The sequence below is a fragment of the Bufo bufo genome, chromosome 4 (assembly GCF_905171765.1).
Source record: "Bufo bufo chromosome 4, aBufBuf1.1, whole genome shotgun sequence".
Classification (NCBI taxonomy): Eukaryota; Metazoa; Chordata; class Amphibia; order Anura; family Bufonidae; genus Bufo; species Bufo bufo.
The window spans coordinates 220700426-220715905 of record NC_053392.1 but is presented as its reverse complement, the minus strand read 5'-3'; the positions used below and the strand labels follow the sequence as shown (position 1 = coordinate 220715905).

Sequence of the window (15480 nt, the reverse complement as noted above, 5' to 3'; positions counted from 1 at the left end):
GAAGCCGTAACGGACCTCATGCTAACGTTGCTTTACAGTGCCTGTGGTGGTGCTTAAAAGTTTGTAAACCCGTGAGCGTTTTCTATATTTCTGCATCCACTTTGCCTACAACTACATAATATTTTAATTCTGGTTCTAAAAGTAGATACATATAACCAAATCAAAGAAATAAGTCAAAAATATGAATAGCGCAGCAGACATGCATGTGTGTCCGCTGCTCCATTCAACTCAAGCTAAATGGAGCAGCAGCGCACAGGCATGATGACAACTGCCCTATTCAAATGGAGAGCACGGATCCTCTTCTCAGTCAGTGGGGGCCCCAGTGGTTTAACCTTCACCCATCATCCACTTATCCCCTAGCCACAGGATGGTGGATAGTTGTCTTAAAGAAGCACTCGTATTTTAGGCATAGAACCTAAATTATAGATTGATAGTGTAGATGCATTAAAATAAAATGTCAGCTAGAATGAAGCCTGCTGAATGGACCAAGAAGAGAACAGCCTGTCCGGAGATTGCCTTCCAGCCCCCTCCTTGCTGCGTATCTCTTTATTAACAAAAGCTGTCCATTAAATTTTTAGTATTTGTGAAGTTTAATATCGTTTGGATGTTTTCCCAGTGGTTTCATTAGAAATGTGTGGTATCACATCTCATACTTACAATGGTTGGCTAGGCAGAATTGCAGCAGAATCGATTGTATTTTTTTTTATGTCGACTTCTGCGGTAGTTACTCGCTGTTCTCAAGTCTTCAGTTTTAATTTATACAGATTCTAAATTTAGTATATTAAATTAGAGGATGGTAGATTAATGAGATGCACACGGAGGGTCATTTACAAACCTCTACTGTGTGGAATCTGACTTATTGAAACCCCCGTTTTCTGAGCAGCGTTGCTGTACGGCTGCTGTGCATCCCAAACACGTAGCGTGGCATATGTGCTGCAGATTTGCTTGTGGGACTACTATAGTGACTGTAATGAGATATTCACAAACCTCATCCATACTTTGTAGACCTTTTTACATGACTTGCAGTGTGGATTTTAAATCTGGAGCATGTCAATTGTGAATGTAGATTTCAATATGTGAAATCTGCCACACACACAGCATTTTCATGGCGATTTCCTCAACAAAATTCTCTTTCTATAGATTTATCTGCTGTGGAATAATGGCAGATTTTGTGGGAAATCCACAGCAGACCTGCCAGATGTGGCCATGTCCTAAACCAGGGATCAGCAACCTTCGGCACTCCAGCTGTTGCGAAACGACATTCCCAGCATGCTCCATCCATTTCTATGTGAGTTCTTAGAAGAGCAGAGCAAGTATGCATGCTGGGAGTTGTAGTTTTACAACAGCTGGAGTGCTGGAGGTTGCCTACCCCTGTCCTAACCCTTTGAATATGATGCAGTAGCAGTATCCTAATATAGATAACCTGGTAGGAGACAAACCTATAGTAATTAACAAATCAGATCCAGTTAACACCCCAAATGTAAAAAGAAGCTCAGGACAAAGGAGGGAATTTATCATGCCCTACACGCTAGAATTCTGGCTTCAAAAAGTAGCAAAACAGGGCTTTGTGATTTTTAATATTTTTATATTTTTTTTTTAGACTTTTTGCACACTAAAAATGGTGACATTTTCGAGAAAGTGGGTAGGAACGTGGACATGATTGGCTATGTTAATTAGTTTTACTCCATATTGATAGCACACTTTAAAAATAAAAAGTCACAAAACATGTCGCAAATTCACTCCAGTAGGGGTGTAAGAAGCTGGAGAAGCATTTCTACACGAAAGTGTTAGCTTTAGGGTCCATTCACACGACTGTAGGCCGCCCATGCCTGTATTGTGAACCACAAACGGCAGTTCCGCACTATACGGGCCGTGTGAATCCCAAATGTGGACCCATTGACTTGCATGGGTCCACAATCCTCAAGATGCGAAGCGGAGGCACGGTTTGGGAGTGCTTCTGTGGGCTTTTTGGTACTTGCCTCCGCACTGCAAAAGATAAGACATGCCCTATGGGCAACTAAGCCAGTTTTCCTTTACATCAATTTTGATAAATTTCCCCCTATGTCTGCAAAATCTGGACCATGGCCCATAGAAGCAAGTGGGTCCACAAATAAAATGTGGACAGCACATGGACCGCTTCCATATTTTGCAGATCTCTGATTTGCAGACTGCAAAACTCATACGATCATGTGCACGAGTAATACACTGGTATGATCTATACCAGTGTATTACTGTAGTGCGGTGGCATGAAGTGCACGGCGTCATATAACCAATGACGCTGTGCGCTCCTGCTGTCAGCAGGATGCCAGGCCGGGACACCACGGACCGCTCACGGCTGTGTGCATTCGGCCTTAGGCTGGGTTTTCATGCAGCAGCTGCAGGGTGTTTGTGCTGCATGAGAAAACTGCATCAAGTTATGAATTGCCGCAGTTTCTCAGCACATACAGGTGAAGGACATGATTTTCATGTGCACTTGCAGAGATGAACCACTGCGGTTGTGCTGCATGGTACTTGGCTGCACAGCAGCCTACCACCCGGCATTCACTGCACGAAAACTGAAGTATAGTATTCAGTCTAGCAGCATATTAGATTACCAGCAAAGTGTATGAGAATAAACAAATCACACTTTGGAGATTTATTTTTTTCTGTGTTGAAATTGACCTGCCATGTCTATTTCCAAATCTATTTCCAATTATGTTTGTGGTTTTATCTGCGGATTCACACTTTTCAAATGAAGGGTGAGATCCGCGGAAAACTGCTTTAAAATCCGCACCTAAAACCGTTATTATAAATTGTGGATATGGTGCAGAGATGCACAGAAATCTGCGTAAATCTTGTGTGTCCACCCGTGTTGTGTGCAGGTGCCCTAAGGCTAGGGCTAAACTGACTCCTGTTAGGGTGCCACCACACAGGCTTCCAGAAAAGTATCAAGTACTGACACTGCCTTTTTTTTATTCCAGAAAGTGCATAGAAAAAGCCTAAACTTGTGCAGCACCCAAAAAGCTAATGCAGAATCCTCTTCAATCAGGATTCCTCATGGTTTCTTTAGGCCTCATGCACACGGCCATGCTGTTTTTTGCGGTCCGCAGATCCGCAAAAAACGGAAGCCGCCCGTGTTGCCTTCCGCAATTTGCGGAACAGATCGGGCGCCGGCAATATAAATGCCTCTTCTTGTCCGCAAAGTGCAGACAAGAATAGGACCTGTTATATTGTTTTTAACGGGGCCGCAGAACGCAGCCACGGATGCGGACAGCACACTGAGTGCTGTCCGCATCTTTTGCGGCCCCATTGAAGTGAATGGGTCCGCATCCGAGCCGCCAAAACGGTCGTGTGCATGAGGTCTAAGGATGCAGTTTTTATTCCAACGCAGTTATTCATGTGTTTTTTATATTATTTTTTTTAAGTGGTTTTTCATCCTGCCCATTTTAGTGAGTACTCTGGACACAGATTCCATGTCAAGAATAAACGTCACTTTTTTCTGCAAAAAGCCCCACATGACTTACCAAACTTTTTCCCCATTGAATTCAATGTAGATGTATTGCGGGGTTTTTTTATTTGTTTTTTCCCAACTTAAAGTTTTTATTAAGTTTTAAGATTTTTCCGTTTACATACAAAATATAGCAAGATAGACAGTTCAGGTCAAATACCGTAGACCAATACAGACATCAATTAACAAATCAATAAGCAAAAAATAAATAAAGAAGAGCATCTGTCCACGTCTATAAAGGTAGTAGAGGTGAACGAGTGTCCCAGGTCTGCCAGGTTTTTAAAAACCTATCCACCGTGCTCCGCTGAAGTGCAACTATATATTCTGAGGAAGGAATATCCTGTATCTGAGAATAAAGGTCGGATCTAGAGGGAAGGATAGAATGTGTCCAGAAAAGAGCAATTGGGCATTTAGCTGTCATTAATATATGAAGGAGCAGCCCGGCGCTCCGACCCCTGAGTATCCCAGGTACCATATTCAAGAGGAGCACTATAGGGTCCCTCAAGATACGTATGTTTAGGGCTCTTTCACACGAGCGGATGCCGTGTCTGGAATCCGCTGCGTGAAAGAGAGCCAAGCCCCGCTCCGGACAGCAGAGACACGGAGCAGTAACATGACTGATAATGCTCCGTGCCTCTCTGATCTTTTACTACAAAATCACAGTGACAACTTTATCTCACTGATTTTGTAGTAAAAAGATCAGAGAGGCACGGAGCATTATCAGTCATGTTAATGCTCCGTGTCTCTGCTGTCTGGAGCGGGGCTTGGCTGTCTTTAGCGCAGCGGATTACCCGCACGGCATCCGCTCATGTGAAAGGGCCCTAAGAGTGTCTTGTACCACCTGAATCGCCTGCATCCAATAGGGTATTATCACTGGACATAACCAAAAGATATGATACAAGGAAGCGCCTGGTTGGGAACTCCAACAGCTATGTGGCAAGCTAGGGGTCAGGGTATGTAGCAGTTCTGGTGTGTGATACCAGTGCGGGAGAATCTTTAATTGGTTTTATGAATTGCGCTTTTAAAGTGGCACTATAAGTGTCCTTGTAACTGGACCTTAACATGAATAACTTACATTTACAGCTTTCATGTGGGAATGCTCAGCGTTTTCAGATTCAATTATATATTAGATTGTTTTACTTTGACAACATCACTAAAATATTTTGTTGTTTTCCAGGTGAATGGAACTGATACAGATTATGAATATGAAGAAATTACACTTGAACGGGTAAATTCTGATGTTTTATATTTTACACAGCAGCGTGTTCAAAGTGGCTTTTTGTAATAATGGGTTATCACTTCAGCGTGGGTTGTGGGTTGTCACTTCCCATAGTTTGGGTAATTGTTTTTTTATGTGTGTGTCTGTATGTGTATATATATATGTATATGTATGTATGTGTGTATATGTGTGTGTATGTGTATATATATATATATATATATATATATATATATATATATATATATATATATATATATATATTTATTTATTTTTTGGAAATGGCCATACGGTGGATGCTGTGGCACAATAATCTCACTTTAGCTCCTGTTATGATCTCTCCCAGCCGCCTGCCCATGGCGTATATAAACAGAGCTGTGCTGTGGCTGCCCCATCCATTGGAAGCAACACGGCCGAGGTTATGTGGTCTACCCTTTTCAGAGGCATCATTTTGTGCACCTGTATTTCAAAATGTTCATGTTCAATCTTTGTTTTTATTAGTGTCATATAAAAATATATACAGGTAATGTGGACACAATACCGCTATAAAGCAATCTGTATTCTCTGTCCGCATCCATCTGTGTTTGAGGACATTTCGGTGAATGAAGCATTGTGTAAATAGCACTTTTTATAGTATTCTTTTTTTGTCTGTTTTTGTGGTCTGGTATGTTTTAGGGCACCTCAGGGCTTGGTTTTAGTATTGCTGGAGGTACTGATAATCCACACATTGGAGAGGATACAAGCATTTTTATTACAAAAATTATTTCTGGTGGTGCTGCAGCTCAAGATGGAAGGTTACGGTAGGTGAAATTTAGCAGATACACAGCCTTTCATATATCTGTAATTTGCAAATCAAGCATTTATTTGTGCTATAATGTGTAGTATGTTGGATGTCGGAGGAGTAGGTTCCACATAAGTCTACATTCACGCGAAACACAGACCTGTGAAAGACGTTTAACGGACGTCACATGACCGTGTTAAGAATAATGATAGTCTATCTTTAGGATTATTCACACAGCCATAGTTTTGACGGCCAGTGAATAACGGATGTCCAAAAATGGAACATGTTCTATTTTGTCCGTTTTCACAAACTCACAGCCCCCATGCGGTTTTTAACATCTGTTTCTCAGAAAGGCATCTGTGAAAAACAGTCTGTTAAAAATGGACCATTATGTTGTTTTTAAAGGATGTTGTGTGAATGTTGCCTAAATCTACCCACGAAATCCAACTTGCAAAAAGAGTCGAAGGCAGCGTAAAATGAATGGGATCCGAAACAAGGGGATCTGATCTCCCTTTTCATCCTGCAAATCCACCCTGTATATCTGAGGCATAAGAAGTACAGTATTCCCCACAATTCGTCTCACAAAAAACAAGCCCTCATATCGCTACATCAGCAAAAAATAGTTATGGCCAGAAAAGATTGTCCTTAGATCGAAAATGATTGAAATTATTATTATTATTTTTTATTTTTTTGCAAAATTGCCCAGCCCTATATTCAGTAAAGCCATTGTTTTCTTTCAAACCATTCTCCACAGAGTTAATGACTGTATATTACGGGTGAACGATGTAGACGTACAAGATGTGACACACAGTAAAGCTGTTGAGGCATTAAAGGAGGCAGGATCTATTGTGCGCCTATATGTAAGAAGAAGAAAGCCAATAACCGAGAAAATAATGGAGATAAAGCTTGTTAAAGGCGCCAAAGGTGAGTGGAAATCTATACTATTCATTAATTGCTTATACAGTACCTTCATTAATCCACTTACCACATACGTCAGCCTTCATCTGGCTAGAGAACTGCTTCTAGGTATGCTAATGGTTTTATTGGTTTACCCAGGACCTGTCATGTGAAGATGGTGTCTGAGCTGCAGGCAGGGGGAGTGAGCAGATTCATATACAGTTTTTTGGGAAAAGATTTAGTAAAAATGTCTTTCATTCATTTATATCTCTGCTCATTCTGGGCTTTGAAGTCTAGGAGGCGGTCCTATCAGTGATTGAATAGCAGACATCCCAACCTGCAAAAACTCATTTCAGGGAGGTGCACTTCTCATTTCAGGGAGGTTTTCTTTTTTTTTTTTTTTTCACAAACTTTTTATTACATTTTCCAAACATATGCAGTATCTGCACACTTTGCTCTATGGTGTGGAGGACTGGGCTCATTACCCTGCCCCAAATTATCATATTTATGTATATGATTAAAGGGATTCTGTCACCACCTATAAGCCCTGTGAGCTAAACATATACTCATGTCCAGGGCAGCATTCTGATTTCTAAGGTGGTCTTATAAAAGCTATTTGTGGCTTTATTCTGTGGAAAAAATCAGGCTTTACTAACCTGTCAATCATTTAATTAAGGTGCCCAAGCAGGGGAGGTTTGTGGATGCATGGTGCCCAGCCGCACGCATCGCCGTTCGTGCCCAGCACCGCCATCTACTCCTCAGTGCCGCCTCTCTCTCCCCCCCCCCCCTCCTCCCGCTTTGAGATCTCGCGCGTGCGCATAGGCTCAGCCTGATGCGCCGTTGCAGACTGCTGGCATCGGCTTCTTCTTGCACTGTGCGCACGCGCCGAGAAGGGGACACTGCTACAGGTTGTCGGAAAGGTTTACTGCGAGTAAACTAGAGATGGGAAGTTCGGATCTTTCACATGAATCGGTTCATTTGAATCAGTTCATTCAAATGAACCGATTCATGAATCGAATCTTCGGTTCATTCGCTGAGATGACAAGAAGCAAGTGAACCGAGGCTTAGGTTGCGCAATGTGCATGCGCGGATGCTTCCATTCACTTGCTGACTCGCTGAGTCGGCTCTTGGTCTGAGTCAGGAAGTTTATTCTTTAAAACCCCGTGTGTAATTATCTACCCCACTGTAGGAAAAAACAAGCATCCAGGGGGTGTGAATTTAACACTGGGGTAAATAATATAATTTAAAATGGAGGGTTAAATGTGTAAATGTATTTAAAAAAAATACATCTCTCTCAATAGTTCTATAGCTACTGAATGAGGCAGAAGAAGGGATGCCTTTAACATATAGATCTCCTTGAGAAGCCAATTTGACCCTAAAGGGTTACTTCAACCTGTAATGTAAACTCTGTGTCCTGTCACTTCTCTTATCTCTCTGCTCTGCTATCAGTAAACCTTTCCGGGATATATTCTTGCACATGCGGTCAGGGAGCCGCTATCTAATAGCTGGAGACTCCCTGAACCTCCGGGAGAGTTGAGATCCCTGGAATAGCTCTCTCTGTATACACAGTCATAGAGGGTAGGCTGGCAATCGCTCATAGGGCCGCCTCCTGGACTTTAAAGCCCAGAATGAGCAGGGATATAAATTATACTGAATCTTTCCCCACAAAACTGTATATCAATCTGCTCCGCTTCTCCTGCTCTATAACATGCTGCCTGCAAATTATAAGGCATTTTCATAGTGACAGGTCCCCTTTAAGCAAGCCTCTGTATCTGGACTGTGGGCACTAGATACTCTATAGTTCCCTGATAAGGTTGCCAGGCAACCGGAGAAGAGCGCATTGCAGAACATGACAATTGTGAGGAGATGGAAGGGCTCGTCATTGACAGTATTGGGTGGGTGCTATCTGAATAGCTCATGGTACACAGTGTCAAGAATCATATCCTAATTTGTATTTTAGATTGAATGTGTATGAAGGTCTGCATATAAAAATAAAAAGTGCCCACCGTAATCTGCAGTGGTACTTTTGTTTTATCCAGGCAGAATAAGATGCAAAGGAAATTCCATATAGAATAAGTGCGCAGGATGTGCCTGCTCTTTAAAGGATTGTCCAAGATTAGAAAAACATGGCTGCTTCCTTCCAAGCACAGCACCACATTAGTCCACAAGCTGTGCTGCTCGACCCGATTTATTTTAGTACAGAAATTCTGCAGTACCAGAAACAGCCTGTGGACAAGTGTGGTGCCATTTTTGAAAGAAAGCAGCTACTTTTTGCAAAATCCTTCTCTCAGGACTTTTTCCCCCGGTCTAAAAATAACGTCTGTCTGATGGAACTGACAAAAACGGATGCAAAATAAGCACAGATGCTCAAAACAAAATATACATTTTTTTTCTCCAGTTTTTCTGACTGATCAGAAGAACGGGCATAGAGTTCCGTCAAAAGGGCTCTATATTGGAAAAGAACTGATCAGGCATATCCCCATGCATTCTGAATGGAGAGTAATCCGTTCAGGATGCATCAAGATGTATTCAGTTCAGTAATTTTGACTGATCAGGCAAAAGAGAAAACCGCAGCATGCTACGGTTTTATCTCCGGCCAAAAAAACTGAAGACTTGCCTGAATGTATTAGTGCCGGATCCGGCATTCAAATTACCCGAATGCCGGACCTGTCCTTCCGGTCTGCGCATGCGCAGACTAAAAAAAGGTGAAAAAAGTAGATGCCGGATTTTTTTTGACTGATAAGGCATTTTTAAGACTGATCAGGATCCTGATCAGTCTTACTAATGCCATCAGTTGGCATACGTTTTGCCGGATCTGGCAGGCAGTTTCGGCCACGGAACTGCTTGCCGGATCACTCTGCTGCCTCACTCTGCCGCAAGTGTGAAAGTATCCTTAGCTAATGGGATAGCCAAATACAGTGCTCAGTTTTCTCTGTCAGTCTCCATAATGGTTCATGGACCTAGTTTTTGTGATTTGGTGGGGGTTCCATATGTCACATCTGTGCTGATCAGACACTTATACCGATATAATGCGAATATACACTGCCTGGCCCAAAAAAAAGGTCACCACCTAGATTTAACTAAACAAATAGGTGAGAGCCACCCATTGGATAATTACTGCATGGGTGATTTATATTTCAGCTGGCAACAAGTTATTTCACCATAGCTGTGCAGTGAGGAGCTTCTCATTTGTTAAACAACCATGTGGAAAGACGCACCCTGTGGTCATAGAAAACATGTTAATCTGTTTCAGAAGGCTCAAATCATTGGCATGCATCAAGCAGAAAAAATATCTAGGGAGATTGCTGAAACTACTAAAATTGGGTTAAGAACTGTCTAACGCATTATTAATAACTGGAATGACAGTGGGGAAACATCTTTGAGCATGTGGTCGGGAAAAAAAACTTGAATGATCTTGATTGGCGATCACTTAAACAGGTTGTCCAGAGCTGAACCCGGGCATATCCCCATTTTCACCCAGGCAGCCCAAACCCGACTTGAGCCTCGGAGCAGTCCCTGCTCCTATGCTATCCTTTGCCCTGCGCTGAATCGCCAGGGATAGGCTTCCACCCAGCAGTAAGCCCGGTGACGTCACCGGCACTGATGGGCGGGCTTTAGCGCTGCCCTTGCCTGTAAAATGGCTAGGGCAGCGCTAAAGCCCGCCCATCCGAGCCGGTCACGTCACCGAACACACTGCTGGGCGGAAGCCTCCACCCGGCAGTGTGTTATTGTAAATAAAAGATTGCTTGCCCTGCGCATTCCTTCGCAGGGCAAAGGAGGGCATCAAAGCATGAAATCAGGGGGGCTGCCTGGGTGAAACTATGGGTATGTCCGGGTTCAGCTCCGAACCTGGACAACCCATTTAACCATTTGGTGATCAAATCGTGGAAAAACAGTAGACTACTGTACTAGCCTGTGGGGGCAGTGCTATGATCTGGGGTTGTTGCATTTGGTCAAGTCTAGGTTCAGCAACATTATGTTCCCAAAGAATGAGGTTAGGGTACTTTAACACTAGTGTGAAAGTTTTCCGATATTGAGTTCCACAGGGGCTCAACCCTGGAAAAAAATTGCTTGTTTCATCCTAATGCATTCTGAATGGAAAGCCTTCCGTTCAGTATGCATCAGGATGTCTTCAGTTCAGTCCCTCTTACAGTATTTGGCCGGAGAAAATGACGCAGCATGCTGCTGTATTTTCTCTGGCCAAAATTCCGGAACATATGCCGGATCCAGCATTAATTTCTATTGAAATGTATTAATGCCGGATCCGGTACCAAGTGTTCTGGAAAAATGGATCCGGTTTCCCGGTCTGCGCATGCGCAGACCTTTTAAAAATGCAAAAAACTCCAACAACGGAACTGCATGTCGGAATCCTCTAACCCAAGTGTGAAAGCACCCTTAGCTGACTACCCTTTATATACTGAATGACCAGGTTATTCCATCAATGGATTTTTTTCTTCCCTGGTGGCACGGACATATTCCAAGATGACAATGCCAGGATTTATCTGTCTCAAATTGTGAAAGAGTGATTCAGGGAGCATGAGACATCATTGTCACACATGGATTGGCCACCAGAGAGTCCAGATCCCGTTGACAGTCTTTGGTATGTGCTGGAGAAGACTTTGCACAGTGGTCCAAATCTCCCATCATCAATACAAGATCTTGGGGAAAAATGTATGCAACTCTGGACAGAAATAAATGTTGTCACATTTCATAAGCTTGTGGAAATGATGTCACAGCGAATGCGTGCTGTAATCAAAGCTATAGGTGGTCCAATGAAATATTAGAGTGTGTGACTTTTTTGGGCCAGTCAGTGTATGTATGTCTTAGGAATCTGTCACCTTGGTCAGGTACTATTAAGCACAGTACCACATGGATAGTACTGCTGCCGATGACTCCAGATCAGTGCACCCAATGTGCACCCATAAGCAAGCAGTGAAATGTTCACATCAGTCCTCTCAATGCTGGTTTGTGGGCACACAGCAGGGCAGCGGGTGTGAGAATTGCCATAGAAACTACTGCTTTGGAGTCAGCAGCAGTACTAATCGTGTATTACAGTACTTAATAGGGTTTGCCGGAGGTGACAAACTCCTTTTTAAGTTTTGGTTTGTGTTACAAAGGGTGAATGAACTCAGACATATTTCCTTTCATGCTTAATGTTATGGACTATGTGTTTAGGGTTCAGGAGATCACCTGTTTGCTTTGCTTGCTAAAAGGGGTTGTTAACCCCAGGGACCTTTTCTGCAGAACCCCCACCAGCATGGCTGGACCTGTGTTGGGAATCATACTTACCTGAAACCCTCCTCTCAGTTCTGGCTCAATCGCTCCCCCTTGGGTGCTGCAGGTCTCAGTTCAGTTTGGTGCAGGTCATGTGTCTGCTGCAACCATTGACTGGCTGCAAACGTCATGTCACCCATGCATCAGTTCACTGGGTCACTTGACTCATGAGTGCCGTAACTGAGGAATAGCACAATTCAGAGTTATAAGAAAAGATGCCCCAGAATTGTTTTATCATAAAGAATAAATGTTTTTACTAAAATATGGTAGATATTCTGAGAAACTTCACAGATTATTATTTTTTTATTATGCTTACGTAAAGGGGCAATTTGGTTCAAAGAACTGTTGGTATTACTGGCTATTTTATTTTGGTGTGTTTGCTTTTTTTATATTTGTTAAATATATTGATATATATATTTTTTTTTTACTCTATTTTTCTAGGTCTTGGCTTTAGTATAGCTGGTGGTGTGGGAAATCAGCACATCCCTGGTGACAACAGTATCTATGTCACAAAAATCATTGAGGGTGGTGCAGCCCACAAAGATGGCAAGCTTCAAATTGGCGACAAACTTCTTGCAGTGAGTATGCATTGCTGTGCTTGTTGATGATCCAGCAGAGACTATACTACCTACCATACTGATCATAACCTTAACAATACTGTTTTGTTTTGCTATTTTTATTTTTATTTTACCCATGCAAGCTTTTACTTGCCCAGTATCAGAAAATATTTGCCATTTGCAAGCTGTGCATAAAGCACTTTTGTTTTTTTCTGCCATTATTTGCTGCGTTTTTAGTAAAAGAAAACCAAAAACACCAGATCCAGATGTTGCATGTTTAACATTTTGTAGTGGCATTTTGTAGCACTTGAGATGTGTATTTTGGGTCTTAAATAGCATGCCCTGAATAAGATGTTTATAACCTAGTTTTCTGGAGGTTTTTGTCCGCTAGACTTCCATGTGGCAGTGGCAGTTTTTCTTAACCCCTTTCTTAACCCCACTTATGTCTTTTTACTGAAAAAAACAAAGGGGGTTTAAGCTAAACAGCTGGTTTTAATCAATCATTACATGTACCCAAAATGGTGCATTGAAAACCTTAACTTGTCCTGCAAAAAAATAAAACCTCATACAAGTACATTGATGAGAAAACAAAAAAGTTATAGCTCTTGGAATGCGATTTAAAAAAAGTGTGTGGTCACTAAGGGGTTAATGCTATAGTTACAGGTGGGTAGAAACTCCTATATAAAAAAACACAAACCATGATGAAAAAACAAAAAACTTTAGGTGCTTAAACACACTATTTGGGCAAAAACACCACTAAAATGCCTCCAGAAAATGGTAAAAAACAAAAAACAAAACACTGCACAAGTCAGGAAGTTTTATTTATTTATTTCAGTTTTTGAACAAGAAAAAAAATACCAGTGCAAAAGCAAAGCTAAACCTGGTCTAGACAGCTTGTCTAAATTTACGTCCTGTTTAGGATTAGTAAATCTGGGCCTATGCCTGGTCCTTGAGCCCAAATTGGCTGAAACCTTGATAATCCAAGCTGGTACGAGAACCCATCATAAGTTTGAGCATCACCAGTATTGTTTTATGCCGTTATCGAGTGTGCCATTTTGTCATTTGTCTCTAGGGTAGTAAATATAGCTTTGACTGCTAGTTTCGATGGCATGCTTACTTTAAGCTTTTACACTTGCACTATAAGTAAGAAGTGCTCAGGTCCATTTTTAAGCTTTGTAGTGACTTTGAAAGATTGGAAAATGACTTTGTCTTTAAATTTATTGCAGCACAAACTTTTTGTTCTAAGACATTGGCACATATAAGTGTTCATGACCCATTTCACTGCCTTCTGAATAATGTATTGTGTTTTAATGAGGGCATTTTGTGTTCATCCTAAAACTGTTTTGCCCTTAGTGTAAAAATCTAAAACAGGAGTTTGAATGCAGATAACTGTATGTATTTGGTGTTTTATACTTCCCAAATTGCATATAATGTGTAAAGTGAATATAAGCCAGGTTTGTGCAGAATGTTCTTATCCCTCTCACCCCACCCATTCCAGTTTTTTTTTCCATGTTCTCATGGTTGCCTCCTGGTAAGTGGAGATGCCAGTATTTTATAGTGGTAAAGTGTCCCCAAACATGTAAGGGGTCGGGGGGGGGGGGGGGGGGGGGGGCCAGGGCCCATGAGCCCATGAGCCCATGAGCCTTTAGCTACGCCCCTGCAGAAGACTGATAGGGTGGGACATGTAGCTGCGCTTGCGCAGACGATGCACCGAAGTTAAAGCTGAGCCTTTGCATTTGCTCTGCTAATTGGAGCAGCTAAACAGGCAAAAAATTGTCATGGCTGTTCTATATGTATTTGGGTTTTTGTTAAAAATGTTGCTCTACTTGGCTTGTACAGCTGCTATATTTCACTGTATAGCAGCTGCACAAAGATGTTCTGTGATGAATCCATCCGCCTGGTTGTCTGGCTGTTCATTCTACAACCTCTGCTAAACCTTACGTGGATTTAGGCCCACATTAAAGTTCAACTAGAGGTTGAAGAAATGCCTGAGAGGGACATATAGCTTTATCACAGAACAGCTTTCTGCAGATGCTATACAATGTGAAATATAACCGCTGCAGAAGCATTTCACATTTAAAAAAAAAACTATAACAAAATGTTTATAAGCTCCAAATACTTGTAAATCAGTATTAAAAACAAAGGAGGTAATTTATTAAGCTGAAATACGCCTATATAATTCTCCCCGCTCACGCCAGGTCTAAAAAAGTGATTGTGGCGTGGGCAGGGAAGGGCCGGTAGGCCTGTCTCATTTACCATTTTCTTTGCCTGTTTCAGGCGTAGAAAAAAGTCTTTATGTATGACCGATAGGAAGTACAGTTGAGCGAACCTGCCTTTTAGCAGGCTCGGGTTTGGGGTTTAAGTGAATTACGTAATGGATTCCGTTCTCACAGAATCCATTGTGTAATTCAATGCAGGCGTGCCGCATAATGCAAGTGTATGGCTAGATCCGAGGGCTCCGTTCTGCTGGCCATACACTTGTATTATAACGGAATGCCTCTAAATGCATTCCGTTTGGCATGCCGGCATTGAATTACATTATGGATTCTGTGAGAACGGAATCCATTACATAATTCACCAAAAGGCAGGTTTGCTCAACTCTACTAGGAAGCTTTCTTACATTTAGAAGTGGCGGTGGATCCGTCGAAGTTATGAGGAGGCCGGCACCTCTACATAACTTCAGCGGATCCACCACCAGCTTAGGGGTTTATTAAGACCAGCATCTAAAACTCTGGTCTTAATAAATATACCCCAAAATGCCTATGCAGGTGTCCATAGACTTTAAATAATTCTTGGATATGGTTATTGATCCAAGTTTGGTCCATTTTGTAAAATGATAGCTATTTTTATGTAAGTGCTATTTGAACTGAAGTGCTATCAGTTAACAGGAGAGGCTTAGTGAGAGAAGCAGATAAATAGTATTCAGAATTCATACCACATAAGTGAAGTGAGGTACTTGGCGTGCATTGTATGTGTGGAACCTGATCACTGCTGTTTCATTGGTGAATGATATCAGCCAACAGCCGACAAATCTATTTAGCTTGTTCCCACTATGGTACGTTTAATTTTATATATTTTTTTTATTATCTTCAGTGTGTCTGCTCTACTAATGTCTATTCAGTTTACAGACCCTTGCTGTATGCACCTGCTGTAGTCAATAAAGCTTATTTAGAGGATTGTTAACCTGAATATGAATTTCTGTCAGGAAAGCAGACACATTGATTGTGTTATAGTAAATTAAATTCCATTCAAAAACCATTACAGATTT

General features: G+C 41.8%; 1 protein-coding gene across 8 annotated transcripts in view; it reads left to right on the top strand.

Moving 5' to 3' along the window:
* The window catches only part of DLG1 (discs large MAGUK scaffold protein 1), a 289003-nt gene that overhangs the window by 171583 nt on the left and 101940 nt on the right, over positions 1–15480 (top strand). For all 8 annotated transcript variants that reach the window (XM_040428320.1, XM_040428319.1, XM_040428315.1 and 5 more), the window contains 4 exons: positions 4665–4715; positions 5379–5503; positions 6239–6408; positions 12097–12233. In XM_040428320.1, the coding sequence (XP_040284254.1) occupies positions 4665–4715; positions 5379–5503; positions 6239–6408; positions 12097–12233 (483 nt within the window). The remainder of the gene's footprint in view (positions 1–4664; positions 4716–5378; positions 5504–6238; positions 6409–12096; positions 12234–15480) is intronic.